The 16,895-nt window shown below is 42.4% G+C and overlaps 1 protein-coding gene across 2 annotated transcripts in view; it reads right to left on the reverse strand.

Annotated features, from left to right (window-relative positions):
• Positions 1 to 674: 674 nt before the first annotated feature.
• Positions 675 to 16,895, reverse strand: part of brwd1 (bromodomain and WD repeat domain containing 1) — a 115,880-nt gene continuing 99,659 nt past the window's right edge. Inside the window, exons 43-47 of one of the 2 annotated variants that reach the window (XM_084326406.1) lie at positions 13,891 to 14,028; positions 11,877 to 12,077; positions 7,204 to 7,539; positions 4,605 to 4,718; positions 675 to 4,198 (exon numbers count right to left, since the gene is read on the reverse strand). In XM_084326406.1, coding sequence (XP_084182532.1) covers positions 2,751 to 4,198; positions 4,605 to 4,718; positions 7,204 to 7,539; positions 11,877 to 12,077; positions 13,891 to 14,028 — 2,237 coding nt within the window. In that variant the 3' untranslated portion in view covers positions 675 to 2,750. Of the gene's footprint in view, positions 4,199 to 4,550; positions 4,719 to 7,203; positions 7,540 to 11,876; positions 12,078 to 13,890; positions 14,029 to 16,895 lie in introns of both variants that reach the window. The other variant, XM_084326405.1, reaches the window with a different exon arrangement.

Genomic DNA, 16,895 nt, shown 5'->3' on the forward strand with positions numbered 1-16,895 from the left:
CTTTAAGACATCCTCCCCACGCGTTGGGGACTCAGTGAACTTGTAGATTCTGTCTGTCGGTTCCAAGATAAGTCTTCCAAGAGAACTCTTTGGAAAATATTCGGGAATGAGACCCTGTTCTGAAGGGAAAATATATATATTTTAGTAAATATCTCAAAACCTGACTCATACCATAGTGCCTTTTTTGAGGGTGGCATGAGTAATATTAATATACACCAGAGGTTCTACATTATTTCAATCCAGGACCCCAAAAAAGTAAAAGAAAATATTTTGTCATGATGCTCCGTCATTAGCTAGGAACCATTAATACGATAAACAAGATCTAATAGAACTACAAACCAAGAGGACGTGGCGCTGGATAGGTCATACACAAATCTAACCAATCACCAAACAGACCCCAACATGAAGTAGTGGAAGACTTAAATCCATAGACGTATATAAAGGCTATATTTATATTTATTAAGGTTATATATATCAATGCGTAAATCAACCAGGATCGGGGGGCACAAGACGGAAGCCGATTCATCGATGGCCTACGTTCCATAAAACCATAACGTTTTCAGTAAGTGGACATACCAGAAAATTGCCTCGACTTTACCCATACTTTCACAAACACTGTTCTCCATTGATGAAGCAAATCTCAAAACACAGCAACATTGAATGTATGTCTTTATTAATAGGAGGAATAACTCGTCCATTGCACTCCACAACCACATCGAGTTATAATTTTCCTGTGAAATGTTTATTTTTTTTTAAATTCTTTTATTTTTTATTAAAGGTGTAGTATGAAAAACATTAAGCAAAATGTCAACGCATCTGCCTTCTGAACTCTCCCCTAAAACACACAAAACTAAATCATGTGACTGGCAAAATGTTTGAAGTCAACTCTGAAAAAGAATTTAATACTGAAAAGTAGGCAACACAGGACAACACTAATATGTCTTCCCAATATGAGAAATCACAGTATTTTTGCAATAAGTACTTTCTTTTGGTTTCTTGTACTTGGCAAAAAAAGGTACCAATTTGTGACATGGCAAGACAACGCAGTTTAATGTCATACAAAAGGAAAAGGTTAATGCTCAAATTTAAATAAACACTTTGCTACCGAGTGATCTTCATAAAACTTTCAGAAGATGCCATTCTCAATCACATATTTACATCTATTGACTAGAATACAACACAAAAGGTATTAACCAAAATTGAGAAATAAGAAAAATAAAAATAAGAAAAATATGTGTGTGGGGGGGGGGGGAAGGAGGGGGTCAGAACTAATATTTGTACATTTTGGCTCATAAACAACTCACAATACAGTCAAGAATAAGTTGCGTGGATTTACAAAGGAGTGCTGTAGTCAAACGGATGGTGTGAACATAAGGTTAGTTTTGTCCCAGTGAGTGTGCTTGGACTGAAAACTGCCACCTGGGAATCGGTTCTCATCCCCCTACTTCTAGCTCTTAAAAAGAGAAGATCCACCCTGAAACAGAATTTGCATACAGTATGTTATTTTTTTTTTTACAATATTGTACAGATCACTTTCAATTGAACAAGTCTCTCCTTAATAAAAAGGTACAATATGTAATGCTGCCAAACATGGCTTCTAGGCAAAAGAGCCCTGCTCGGTATCGCACTTTGTTTAAAAGCTTTTGTTTCGGTGATGTTAGCGGACGTGTGGTTTGGAGTTTAGTAACTTATTATACTGTGAATTTCTCCAGACCTCTCTTGACAGAGCCCTATACACACTCAACTCCAACCCACACATCAGACCAAAACAAAACATTTAATTAATTAAAGTGCAGTACCAAGTGGGGCTCTTTCATCTAGAGGTCGCCGTTTGACTGCATTACGGATTCTACCTTTAAGCTGAACACCAGAGAAAAAAAGTCACTAGTGATGATGTCATTAAGAGACAAAACCTAGAGCTGCTCCATAGATGAATAGTGGAACTAGGACACCTAGTATCCCATGGTGATTTTACTTGGATATAGGTATGTTTTCTGATTCAGAGCCGTAAGTCCAACATTTAAATTAATTACATTTGGCTGTAATGGCACAAACAAACATTCTATGAGCCCACACATTCTGTCACTAATTCAGCGACAATAGACAAGATTCCCAAAAGTGTCACTTGACGACACAGATTAGAGTCTCTGTGGCCCTGATTTCCAGTTTAGGGACACGGTTATCTATGTTTATAGATATTGACGTAACTGTCCCAAGATCATTGGAATAAGCACAATGTAATGAGTTTCAGGGTGGATTCTCCCTTTAACATTACAAAAACTGTGTGTCTGAGACTACAGTAAACTTAGTTGACCCCTGAGAATCTAATGCAAAACTAGTGTATGAAATACCTCATTACAGTGTATCTTAGTGCAAGCCAGCAACATATGCTTGATTAAACAAGAGGTATATTAGATAGCACCGAAGCTGACAATATTCCCCAGAACAGTTACTCCGCTGGCCAAATCACGAACAAGCAGTATGGGAAGAGGTGGTTTTGCTCTGTATTCTGTGAACAACCAGCAGTTCAAATGCTTTGATTCATATTACATTTATAAACATGTTTTCTTTTAGTCTCCCTCTCTTTTTTAATAATTTTTTTTTAATAGAAAATATAAATATCCCTGAATGAAACAGATTCACAGCATGTTCTCTCCAGAGGACTCCAGTGCTACTACCATGACGTGGCCATCAAGTGTCTCCAAAGTCTCCAGTTAGTGTCTCTTTCTCTTCCACCACCACCAAGTCCTTCATTCACTGTCGTGATATGTTACCGTTCGTTTACCGCGATTCCGGGTGTTCACGCGCGCTCCTCGCTTCCCGCGCGATTTGTCACTGTCTTCCTCGTCTGAGGTGGCCCGGCGCCGCCTTGTGGGGCGGGCGGCAGTCCTTTCACTGACCCTAGGCTTCCGGGAGTGAGCTCTTCTCTTTGGTCTGCTGTAGGACCCCGAGCTGTCGGACGGGTTCTCGGAGGCTGAAGACGACTGCTTGCTCTCGGAGGCGGACCCGCCGGCACTGCTGCTGCGGCTTTCCTTACGCTTGTGTTTCGGTCGCCCCGAGTCCTTCTTCCCCGCCTTCGACCGCCCGACTTCTTTCTCGTCATCGGAACCCGGTTGGGAAGAGGCATCTTCCTGAATGCTGCCGTCCTCCGGTTCAGACTTGTTTTTAGATTCCCTTTTGGGTCGCTTGGAGGATCCGGATCCTGTGCTCTTTTTGACACGCTCGTTTTTCGCCCCTCCATCCTCATCTTCGGAGTCCGAGGTGTAGATGCGTTTCCTCTTGGAAGACGGCTGACGCTTGGGTTTAGCAGGAGAGGCTCTTTTAGACTCACGCTTCGGTCTGTCTTCACCGGCAGCGTTGCTCTTCCCGTTTCTATGTTGTCCTCGGCTCTTGGGGTGAGAGTCCTCCTCGGACTGAGAGTCCTCTGTGACGTATTTCTTCTTCGGTAGCGAGCGGAGGCGGGGCCGTCTACCTGACCCACTCTCTGACCAGTCCGAGTCGTTCTCCGAGGAGCCCGTAGATCGCTTCCTCCTCGACTGTTTCCTGGCGAGGAACTCCTTCCCGGAGCTTTCTGAGCCGCTGCCACTCGGCTTTTTAGGTTTGCTCTTGTTCCGCGTTGGCCTCCTCCTCCGCTTCTTGTCCTCAGACGCCTCATCAGAGTAATTACTATCCGCCTCCTCCTCATCATCTTCTTCCTCCTCCTCCTCCTCTTCATCCTCCTCCTCATCTTCTGATTGCAGTTGTTTCTTTCGAGAGCTAGTTCTCTTTGGAGTGTCACCGAGTTTCTCAGATTCTGTGCATTCCAGTTTGATAGTTGAGGCAGGGGTTTGTTCTTGGCTTTTTGACAATGGCAATTTGCTCTTTTTCACAGAGTCCTTATGGATTTCCTTCTCCACCTTTCGTCCATTTTGGTGAGGGTGTTTCTGGGAAACGTGGTCTTTGTCCTCATCGTCGGAGCTCACCGGAGGTTTGCGTCGTGTGGCCCTCGACGTGGTTTCTTCCTCCTCTTCCACGTCGCTCAAAGCCGCGCCGCCTTTCCTGAGTGAAGCGGTCACTGTGTTCTTGGAGGATTTCTGAGGCTTGACGGCCTCTTCCTGCTTTTTATCCTCCTCTGCTTCAGCTGAACTTTCCTCTTTCTCAGAGCTACTCTCAGACTTCTGGTGTTTGGTGCCATGACCGTTCACATGGGACAAAACGTCTGAAAGGGGAAAAATAACACGGGTGAGTGCTACATCCATTGCCAAACGGCAAGCAAAGGACAAATAGGAATAAATAAATATGTGTGACTGATTTTCTTTTGTCGATTAGTTGTGTTTTATGCTTTTTGCATACTGAATGAAAATCATGAGCTCATCTCGGATAAACATACTATTTAAAACGGGTCTTTCTACAGGATGTGGAGAAATTAAATTTGTAAGATTTGTCAACTGAATAAACTAAATCGATCGGTTGACAAAGATCTTACAACGTTTAGCCGACTTAAGAATTCCTTCAGTCGAGGACAGTCGTAGTAAAAAGTAAATAAGACTGAGGAGCCTCACTGCTCTCACCCTTTCCCCTGGTCCCAGCCTCCTGCGCCACCTTACGTCTGCTGGAGCCCTTACCGTCTCCGTTCTGCCGACGCTGGGAGGACGACGAGACATCGCTCTCGTTGCTCTCCTCCTTGTCCTCCTCGTCCTCTGACTCACCAGACGACTCCTTTGTTTTCTTCTTGGAAACTAGAAGGAGGAACAAAGCCAGCAGTCAGTGAAATCCATTCTATTCAGCTCTTCTGCCTTTTGTTTAAAGGGATAGTCCACAGTTTCTTTAAGAGGCCTGTTTAATTTGTCTCAACCCACCCATAAAGCACTCGCATCAGCGTTTATAGACGCAGGAAGTAGAAACGGTAGCATTGGTTAACGATGCTAGAGGAAGTCAATGGGGGCACGGAAGCATGTCATGATTCTTCAGTGACACGTTTCATGCTCCCATTAACTTCTAATAGATTTACTAACATTTTCCACTTTCAATATCTCAAAAACTAGAAGACACGGACGCAAGTGTATTGTGGACGGACTGAAGTGACTCACAGTAGGTGACAGATCAATTTCTGTGATAAAGGCCCCAAGGATAACGGTGTCCGTTAACAGAGTGGGCGGAAATTGGCTTATCATAGGTATATTGGTATCTGTGTTTATGTTACCGATATCCCGTGGTTTGATTAGCAGTCTTTAAAAGGCAGGGATGTGATTGCGCCTTAAGAAAAAAAACGGAAACATTTCGAAACTATAATTATTTTTAACACTCCATTTGAATGAATGAACACATTTTATTTGTATATATTGAACTGTCCACAGGGAAGAGGAAGGTGGGAGAGGAAAGGGACAAAGAAAATTAATCAAATATATCAGTGTCCCCCTAAAAAATTTCAAGGGGGTCATCTTGACCCCTCCCAAGTCATCCTGGCTCAAACACTAACGTTATCTTTTCTTCTTTGCAACCAGATTGTGCAACACCTGTAACCGCCTCCTCTCGAAGTCTTGCCTACTGCGAAGGGCTGCAGTTGGACTAATGGACTCTTTTGCTCTCAGGTTGATTTTGAGAATGAAGGTGGTGACATTTCTCCATCTCAGCTTCTTGGTTATGTCTAGGTTGGCTTCTGTACCTCATGCTTGAGAGTTTGATGTTTCTACAGAGCTTCACATTAACTGGACAATGCTTGCTCTCCCTTGAGTAGTGTTGAGTGGCAGACTGCGGCACTGCTTGCAAGTAACCTTCCCTGGTTGGTCAGTTTTACAAAAGCAATCCAGTGTTAGTGTGTTTCCTAGTGTGTTGACGTCTTTACAGCATCTCGCGCCACTCAACAAAACTGCTAACATTATTGATAGCCAATGAAAATCTGTTATGCAAGAATAGCAGGTCTGATAAATGTTGCTTTCGCGTTTCACTTAGACCAGGTGAAAAAATAATCAAAACATAAAAAAAAAAAAAAATTCTTTACAATTTTTCTTTTTTGAATATTTTTTTATGATGATTTTAGGTCCGAAAAAACTGAAATCCGGTTTAAAACGGAAAAATCACATCCCTGAAAAGGGCTCTAGCGGGCTCATTCTAGCGCAAAGATACTGGTATATGAAACTGGAGATATTGAGGAATCACTGGCAAACAGTGTTGGGAAAGTTCACTTTCTACATGAACTAGTTCAGTTCACACATTTTTTAATTAACTAGTAGTTTGGTTCATAATAATTATTTTTTAACTAAAGTTCATGGTTTAAAAAATGCGTAACGATGGGGCGCTCCAGTAGCACACCACATAGCGAGCTGAATCGCGAAGCGGTCGCCCCGGGTTCGTTTCCCAGACCCGGTGGCCATATGCCGCATGTCTTCCCCTCTTCTCCTCCCGTTTCTCCCTCTCTCCTCTGTCGGTCCTGCGTGGCCAAGAAAAGCTGTCGGTCCTGCGCGACCAGAAAAAAAAGCGAATAAAGATAATTAAAAAAATGCGTAACGAGTCTCACTCTCCGCGTGCAACACGCACACACCGAAACCTTTCGGTGTGCGAGTGTGTGCTTGTCCCAAATCTGGCACACTTTTGAACAAAGTTATACTGTGATAGAGCGCCGAGAATGAGCGCCAAGAATGAACGCGTTCACAATTACGTGAAATTAGCGGGCATTTTTAGAAATGAGCAGAAATACAGTACGTTCAGTTCACGTTTGCCCAAAATATGAACAAGTTCATGAATGACCGTTCATTGAACGTGTTCAGGTACATCACTGCTGGCAAAGGGGGTAGATTTTGATGAGAGGAAAATGCCATGGGCATAGCCATTTACAAAGGGGTCCGCCGACTTCCTACCTCAGGATATTTGGATGAAAAAGACCCCTCTTTACAGCCAGACTAATTCATGCTAGTGTCACATGCAGCATTAGGCCCAAAATAGGTAGTTTATTTTGCACACAGTACAAATATAGGATACTTTAGCCTTTCTTATAAGTAATATCCACATACCATAACATTGACACACACATTCACAGTAAATGTTGTTCAACTGTAAAATACCCCACCTCTAGTATATATCTTTGTCACAACTCTTAACTAAATAACTAAATTGGAGGGATCCTTGCTAAAAATGTGTGCGCATATCGGCCGATATATCGATATTTATTTTGATTGGTATCAGTCTCAAAAACCCAGTATGGGTCGGGCTGTAGTGTCTGCCTACCACCACGTGCTGATGACTCGGAGTCTGAGCTGCTCTGGATCACCGCCGTGCGTTTGCTGGTTGGTTTCACATGGCGGAGGCGGTTGCTGCTCCTCGTTGGCTTCTCCTCCTCCTCTTCCTCTTCCTCCTCATAGTCTTCGTCTAAAACCTCTAGGAGTTTTATCTTGTCCACCGCTGCCCTGGCAGTCTTCCTCTTCAGTGGCCTACGACCCACGGTCTGCTCTTCCTCCTCTTCCCCGTCAGACCCCTGCGATGATGTTCCGTCAGAGTCGCCATGGCGATGCGCCTTCCTGCGAGACGATCGGCCACTGTGACCGTTCACCTGAGCTCTGCCCTCTGAAGACAAGTGAGACGGAGGCAATGTTTAGCTGTGTGTGATGACACGACTCCCCCCCCCAAGCACCACTCGAGGGAAGGCCATTCTGAGCACATGTTTCCTCTAATAATCCTAAGTGAATAACTGCAACAAGTGTTTATGAACATGATTTGTAACCTTTGTATATAGGTCTAAACGTTAAGTCTAGTCTCAGCTTAACCCATTCACTGCCACACGACAAAGGGTTAACCCTTTCACAACCACACTAAAAGGATAACCCTTTCACTACCACACTACAGACTTAATAGGCCGAGAAACACACTGTTCCACACTCCAAGACCTAAAGAACATCGGAGTGAGCTGGCAAGAAGCAAGGGCCCTGGCCCAGAAGAGAGTGAGATAGAGAGCTCTGGTGGACGCCCTATGCCCCCCAACGGGGTAAAGAGGATTAAGTCAGTCAGTGTGGTAGTGAAAGGTTAACCTTCTGTAGTGTGGTAGTGAAAGGATTAAAAAGTAAATAAATAAATGTTTTGATTAGGGCTTGAATCGCTTTTTCAAGGCTTCATTGGTGTTTAGGAATGAATATTGAAGAAAAAAAGAAGAAAAAGGCTATAAAAACAAAGAAAACCATAGTCCCACAATGCATGCTGCTTTAGCATACCAGAATTAGATATTGTTGAACCTATGGCTAGGTATCATTTGAATATTTTTTACACCAGTGCCAATACTGCTACCAAAACATTCAAATTCTTCTCCTTTTTTCATTTCACAAAATAAGCCAAAACCTCTGAAACACTTCAGTTTAGGGTTGTGCCAGACATTGACGAAGGTCTGTGGAGTGCTTTTTTGTCAATATAACAATTTTCTATTGCAGAAAAACCATTAGCCAAAAACAACATTGAATAAGGTCTGGGAACACTCAGCAAATCAGCGGATGAAAAGGAGATGACAGATGAGAAGTAATCCAAATGGGAAAACCTTACTGATGTTTTTATTAACACTTTGGGTGCCGGGAAACGCCTAAACACGTCATTCCCGGCCATGCTCAAGTTGCCGAAGACGCCTTACAGCGTCTTTAATATCAATATTTCAAAAATCTGGGATCGGATTCATATGTCCCCTCCGCTGGCCTGAGATCCACCAGGAGGACCCACTGAGCTCTCTGGCGGTTCAGGAGCGCCATCTGGTGGCCGATCGGCGCAATCGCTTAACAGGAAGTGCCGTAGAGGTTGTGCTGGACGGCCGTATTACTTCCGGGCACTCGCTAATAGGTCCCGGGACTCGATCTCGACACACTACATAGCGATCGATTGCCAATAACTCGATAAACAACATGATTTGGACGTATATACCATTATACAAGCTGGAGATGGACCGGGTAAATCTACATCCCATAATGATAAAATTTCTACTCTACGATGATCGCCCAACAGCGCGCGGAGACTGGGGTGAGTTTTAGCGTGTAAAGTTACCGTCTTCGATACTAACTGCTATTATCAACATTTGACCCACATTAGATGATTGGTATAACGCTGCCCACGGAATTATAAACGCCCCCTAGCCCATCCGGTCAACATCAGACGACGTGTAGTAACTTCTAGAAGTACGTCTAGTTGGAATTTTTTATATCGCGCTGATTGCCATAAAACTATTGCATCATCAATATAATGTATTTGGGGCTATAGATCACGTTCTGGAGAAAGCTGCAGAAAGAGATGAAAACATACTTATACATTAGACCATACTTTACTATGAATATGTGAATGAAAAAGTTTAACGTTGCTACACAATGAACAATACATATAGGACTTTGAATGGGCCCTAATAATGGCAATGTAGCAATAGAATTAAAAAAGTTATAGCCCTGCAAAGAAGGGGACTTTCTCTATAGACAAATAGAGCCGGCAACCTACGGTTGATAATGAATTTAACCCATGGCAGCCAAAGTGTTAACTAGGATTATGTGCCAGGCTTTCTCTAGCTTTACAATAGGCCTACATTCATCGACCTCTAGCTTTATAATAATGAGATACGATTGACTACTTCGGTATTGAAATTTGCTACCGAATGACACTGAATTTTTCTATACTCTATATAGTATTGAAGGAATTCCATCGAAAACAAATTATCAACCCAACCCTAGTTGAACTTTTAGAAGTTATAGGTGGGACTCTAGCTTCTTCAAGTCATCAAATCTCTGCCCTTCAGAATAATGTCATTGCGTCTCCTTAGCATACACACTTGTGGAATAACCATCTGTATCACATTTATAACCAGTAGGAGTACTGATACCAGGCGCTTTGTGATACCAATGTAGTATCAACCTTGAAACGCTTTGTGATACCAATGTGGTATCAACCTCGAGAAGCGTTGTAATAAAAATGTAGTATCAACCTCGAGACGCTTTGTGATACAAATGTAGTATCAAGGGCTGACCCCTATTAGTCGACTAATCGGTCGAAAGGAGCCGTAGTCGACGAACCAACCTCTTAGTCGAATAGTAAAAAAAAAAAAAAAAAAAAAAAAAAAATTGTATCATTCTTTCCAAAAGAAAAGAGGCATAGAAGCATGGCTAACGCTAATGGCACGCATACCAGAGGCTAACTGCCTACGAAAACAGGCACAGAGGCACTGAAAGAGGATTTCACCCATCTAATGAACACACTAGACTAGACAAATATCAAGATGTATCCATCAGTGGACCAATTGCATGCTTTTGCAGAGGACAAGAAGCCTTCAGTCGACTCCTTCAGACATTAAGCACCCCCCACAGCCCAAATGGAATGATAAAAAAATAAATAAAAAAAAATAATAATAATAATAATAACTAATATTATACTTTATTTTTTATTTTTTTAGTCGACCAATAGTCCAATAGACCAAAAATCCTTAGTCGGGGACAGCCCTACAACCTAGAGAAGCTTTGTGATACCAATGTGGTATTGACCTTGAGATGCTTTGTGATACCAATGTAGTATCAACCTCGAGAAGCTTTGTGATACCAATGTAGTATCAACCTCGAGAAGCTTTGTGATACCAATGTGGTATCGACCTTGAGATGCTTTGTGATACCAATGTAGTATCAACCTCGAAACACTTTGTGATACCAATGTGGTATCGACCTCGAAACACTTTGTGATACCAATGTGGTATCCACTAGTGATGTGACGATTCATCGATTTGCACCGGTGCGCCGGCATACACGTTCACGATGCAAGTGCACCGGTGGAATAAGTCCGCACCGGCAAAATTGCAGGCTGAACTCGCGATGCATCTTGTTGTAGCGTCTTTGCATCGCTCAAAACCGATGCATTAATATAATTTCCTCTCATCCACTTCTGTCAGAAGTGCACTGTGACTGCACACACAGCAGATACTATTGCTAAGGGGAGAGCCGCGTCACAGTTATCAACAAACAGGAGGAGACATGAATAGAATTCAACATGGCTAATGCTAGTTAGCCGTTCAGCTAACGCTAAACTAGTGTCTAACTAACAACTCTGCAACACCAGTTCCATTAGTGAGGAGGGGGGGGGGTATATTGAAGACGCTTGACAACAGGGGTTCAAAGATAACTTCACATTTATTGGCTATTCGTTTCTTAATCATATCGCTTCGAATCCATCCAGGCTGGCTGCCTGGCTCCGTGTGTTGTTGACGGAAAGTATAGAGTAGACGCATCCTAGTGACCTACCCTAGTGTGTGTGACATCATCAACTGTCGACGGGGAGTCTCTCTCTCTCTCTCTCTCTCTCTAATGATTTAAAGTGGCCAAACGTTACAATATAAATAACATTTATATAAATAAATCATTAAGTCTGCTATAAGCCATTATCCCTTTGTGTATGATTATTATTGTCTCACAGTAGTGTGTATATACATTGTGTGTGTGTTTTTAGCTAAAGTGGATAGAAAAGACAGTTTATGCAAAAGTCTTCTTAGGCACCCAAGAGTTTTTATATAAATTGTCTTACAGTAGATTATTTTATTTTGAATAATAATATAAGCTGCATATAAGGAATACAACCAAATCCTCTGTCATACCATAAAATTGTATCATTATTTTGCATCGTGTTGAATCGCATCGTATCTCCCCGAATCGCATTATGTTGAATCAAATCGTATCGAATCGTATCGTATCTCAACAGGGGGTGAATTGTATCGCATTGCATCGCCCGGTGCTTCAAATGTATCGTTAATGTATCGTATTGTTGGCACCGTATCGAGATGCGCATCGCATCGGCCTCGTGATGGAGATGCACATCCCTAGTATCCACATGAGTCATGAGAGTTAGAGGCAGTTTCACGGCGCGTCAGTAGTTTACCTGTGCGTCTCCAGTCTGTGGCAGTAGTTTACCTGTGCGTTTCCGGTCTGTGGCAGCACTGTGCCTGGTCAGCCGTGTGCTCCTGCTGCCCTTAGCTCTGCTGGGGTACCGACGAGACGAGGAGCGAGACGACTTCCCTTCATCTTCACTCTCTTCGCCTTCAATGGAGGACTCATCTACCCCTTCGTCATTGTCGTCATCCTCCTCCTCTTCTTCACTGTCGCTCTCAGCAACTGGTAAAATATAGGAAAATTTTTGGAAGATTATATTTCTAGTATTTCAGCTTTATAAGACAATACACTGGAAAAGTGTAGGAGAGGGGAGTGACAACGCAAGAGAAGGAACTGAACCCGCGGTGTCTTAAAACACACTGCAGGGGCCAGATTTTTTTTTTATGAAGATAATAAATTCAAGACCGTTTTCAAACAGAAGACTTGTTAAGTCGAGCTGGTCAAACTAGGGCTGGGCGATATGGCAAAAAATCATATCGAGATAACGATATGATAATGTTATCATATTTCTCGATATCGATAATTATCGAAATTGTTAAGTACATTTTTTTTAAACAACAGATGTATGTTTATTTTGCAGCAATTCTTTGTTGTTGCCGCCATATTTAGTGTTACATCCCCTCACACTCCAGTTCTCAGGCTGCAGCTGGTTTAAAAGCGAAAGTAAACCAGCTTCTCTGTTGGCTGTGGCTCCAGGGGAGTTGAACAGTTCTGGCTCTGCTAGTTTATTTTCGATCTTTTGGCGCTTTTTTGGTGGACAAACCACCGCACATGTGCACCGTGACTCGTGACTGGAGTCTAGCTCTGCTAGCACACATAGCCTACTGTGTACAGACGGTTTCAAACTGTATTTTAAATTAGAAAGCAAACAAAATAAATGGACAAGAGAAAAATAAATCTCAATTTGGTCAGTATTGTCATTTGGACAAGCAAAGCCATTACTTTAAGTTGCAGGCAAGAAAGACAAGTCTATCCACTGTCTCTGGTTTTAAAACTGCCCTGTTGATTTTTCGATTTTTTTTCTTCGATATTCGATATCGATTAATAAAATATATCGCGATATTTATCGTTATCGTTATATCGCCCAGCCCTAGGTCAAACTAGAGGTGGTGGCAGAGAGGAGGATGAGAAGTATATATTCAGATTAAAATTCTTTATTACCTATATTTATTGTAACATATAATATAAAAATATATAGGGCATACAGACCCTCATCTGCACCTTTGTCTACACCAGGGGTTCCCAAACTTTTCAGGCCGCGACCCCCAAAATAACAGTGTCAGAGAGCCGCGACCCCCACTATTATAGGAGGTATAAAGAAAATGTAAAAAAATATAATAAATAAAAATATAAATGGAAATGTATGGTTGAAACATGCAAAAGTTCAAACGCACACACACTAATAAGCATTGGAGGCTTTTAACCAGGGCCGGACTGGGGAAATCATTCTGTTACAAAGACTTAATTTCCTGCATTCTGGTGTAGGCATTTTTTTTATTTGTACCCTTTAAATGCCAGTGTTTGTGATGGCATCACAAATTATTGTTAAAAAACAGGCTAGCATATGTATGATTAGCAACAACACTGATTTTGATGGATTTTTTGTTTTTTGTAAGGGTCCCGCCTCCACCAATCACATGCGGCTCCCTTTGTGTGTGTGTGTGTGTGTGTGTGTGTGTGAGCAAGAGAGAGAGAGAGAGAGAGAGAGAGAGACAGTTCTCCAACTTGTGTGGGTTGCAGTGATCTCCTGGTTGTTCCCCACCTAGGTTATCTAACTATTGGCCTGGCCTGCTTCTAAGTTCAGTTGCCTGACTGCATTAATATTTAATATCATCTGGCGACCCCCACTTTGGGAACCCCTGGTCTACACCGTTAATTTCTCATATTTCCACAACATTTTATTTCCTATAATATTTATGTCTTTCTACTATTACCCTGCCCATACCTGTACCCACCTCCTCCCCCATGCTGCTATGACACCTGAATTTCCCCAAGGGGATCAATAAAGAAATATTGCATCTTATGTTATACTGACCAGTCTTCCTCTTCTTCGCCCCACTGTTCCTGGTGACTCTTTGTTTCGCTCTGGTCTCTCTACTTCGGCGTTTCCTCGACGACCCCGAGTGTTTCTTCTCCTCCTCCGAGTCACTCAGCGCACTCTCACTCTCAGACTCTGAGAGACCAAAGTATGACTCAGCATCACTGGCAGTGTTGGGAAAGTTCACTTTCTACATGAACTAGTTCAGTTCACAGTTCACAAATTTTTAAATGAACTACCGGTAGTTCAGTTCATAGTTCACAATTCAAAATGTTTAACTAAAGTTCATCGTTTAAAAAATGAACTAATTTATAGTTTATAGTTCTTTTTTCAATACGTTGCTGCAAGCTATTATTTTTCAAATGTATTGCCACAACCCATAATAGAACCACAGAATACTGGCATTTCCATAACGCTTTGCTGCCGCCCATTCATCCACATTAGTAGCAGCTGCAGCAGCTTTCATCTCTACAGTATATTTTCAAAAACATGAGGAAAAACGTGCTGCTATTTTTTTTTATTAAGTATAATAATCTAAATATACTTAAAGGAAAACTCCAACATTTTGGGAAATTAGCTTATTTAACATCTTGCCTGGAGTTAGACAAGAAGATACATACCTTTTTTGTCTCTGTGCGTGCATTTAGCTTTGGGAACAGTCGCTCCGTTAGCGTAGCTTAGCTTCATCACTGGAAGTGGGGGAGATCCGGAGCTTCATCACTGGAAGTGGGGGAGATCCGGAGCCTGACGTTCCCTTACACTGTATACAGTAACGAAATACACTCCAAATACAACTCCAAAACGTTCATGTAAACATGTTGTGACCTGTGTATTCACCACGTGGAGAAATAAAAAATAATTGAATTAGACAATTACGTTTTATAAGCAAATATACTCTGAACAATTTTTTGCCTAACCACTCCTCTCCGAGCACAGCCAGTGATTTCAACGTGTCGTCGTGATTGTTGACACTCATTCATTCAAAGGATCCGAACCGATTGAAGTTTATGGAAACCATGACTTAAAATCCTCTTACCTTGACGATTAAAAGCCTCCCCAATTTAGAAAACAGTAATCCAATGGCTGGTATTGTTATACCGGACGCTCTGAGCTAACCGGAGCTAACACAGATCAGGATGGTAAAGCATATATAATGACTTCCTTTCTGGGGTTTTCAAAATAAAAGTGCAACGTTTATAGCAGCGGAAAACGTTTATTTTGTACATTATCTAACGTTAACACGAACCTAAAGTGGTTAGGCAAAAAATAGTTCAGAGTATATTTGCTTATAAAACGTAATTGTCTAATTCAATTATTTTTTATTTCTCCACGTGGTGAATACACAGGTCACAACATGTTTACATGAACGTTTTGGAGTTGTATTTGGAGTGTATTTCGTTACTGTATACAGTGTAAGGGAACGTCAGGCTCCGGATCTCCCCCACTTCCAGTGATGAAGCTCCGGATCTCCCCCACTTCCAGTGATGAAGCTAAGCTACGCTAACGGAGCGACTGTTCCCAAAGCTAAATGCACGCACAGAGACAAAAAAGGTATGTATCTTCTTGTCTAACTCCAGGGAAGATGTTAAATAAGCTAATTTCCCAAAATGTTGGAGTTTTCCTTTAAAGTACTAAAAGTGAAAGTAGTCATTGGGCAAATATAAACATGTGCCGACATAACTCTGTACTAACACAACACGAGGTAGGAACCAGGCTGAGGTATGAAACTAAGGTTGTACCTCAAAGTTCAATATTCAAAGTGCAAAACATTTACTGACTTTAACTAAAACTCTTTTAAATGCTCATATTGTACACCGCCGCCGCTTAAAAGTCTGACTGAGCGAGTGCAGCGCCTTCTGAAAGTGCGAGTGCTGCTGCTCTACTACCAGACTCCCTGAAGCTCCGCCCAGAGAGGTTGCCAGATTGTGTAGTTTTCAGCATTATTTTAAAGCCTGTTTACGGTGTGTTTTAACTGGGTTTTCGGCTGAAAGGCATATGAAATCTGGCACATGTTTGAACGCCGTTATAATATAGTGCTGAGAATGAACGCACTTTTGAACGCCGTTATACAGCGCTGAGAATGAACGCGTTCTCAATTACGTTCATTTAGGGGGGAAAACATCCGTTCAGTTCCCGTTCGCCCAAAATACGAACACGTTCACGAACGATCGTTCATTGACCACGTTCAGGTACATCACTGATCACTGGGTTCCTTGACACATCTTAGCTTAGCTGTAATTCCATGAAATTACCAGGACTGTTCCATCACAAGTATAATTTGCATGACAAATATTTTGACAGTGTCTACATTCAAAATGTTAAGACCTGAAGAAAATGACTGTCTTCATTTGGTTATAACATGTAGGTAAAGTACATACGGTATCTATAGAGATATTAGTTTACACATTGTATTGTGTGTTGAACTTTGAAACTGTAAGGACAGAGACAGGGTGCAGAGCAGGGTCTGGGCACAGGCCCTGTGGGAGCGATAAGAAGCAGCCGGCAGCGCCAAGGTCACTCGCAGAGATAGAGAGAAAGTGTTCATTTTAAGCCATAGCAGTGTCTGATTGGGTCAGAGGACAAGCAGACGCCATCACTTAGTGACGAGAGTAGGAGAGATATGGCAGCGTTGCTATGGCTAACAGCCGTTGCTAGGGAAATAGACTTTATAGCTGGTATTCTTCCGGTGTGTGGGATAGCAAGCGAGACAGCAAGACAGGAGAGAGCTCCAGCCTCCTTCGGGCCTGGAGGGCGGGGGGAAGGGGAGCAGCCACGAGGACAGGGCTAGCTACAGGCTAACAGAACAGATAACTACAGGCTTCGGCTAGTGAGCTAGGCCGCAACAATCACCATCACACGGGTATCGAGAGATGAATCTATTGATCTAGGTTTTTTTTTTTTTGATTTTTCTCCCATGCCACTGTTAGTCGTTATGCCAATTGCCAACTCCCTTCCTGGTTGTTGCGCACCCCCCCTACTGTTGGTCCGGGAGGCCGGAGACT

Source organism: Notolepis coatsorum (assembly GCF_963971535.1).
Source record: "Notolepis coatsorum genome assembly, chromosome: 1".
NCBI lineage: Eukaryota > Metazoa > Chordata > Actinopteri > Aulopiformes > Paralepididae > Notolepis > Notolepis coatsorum.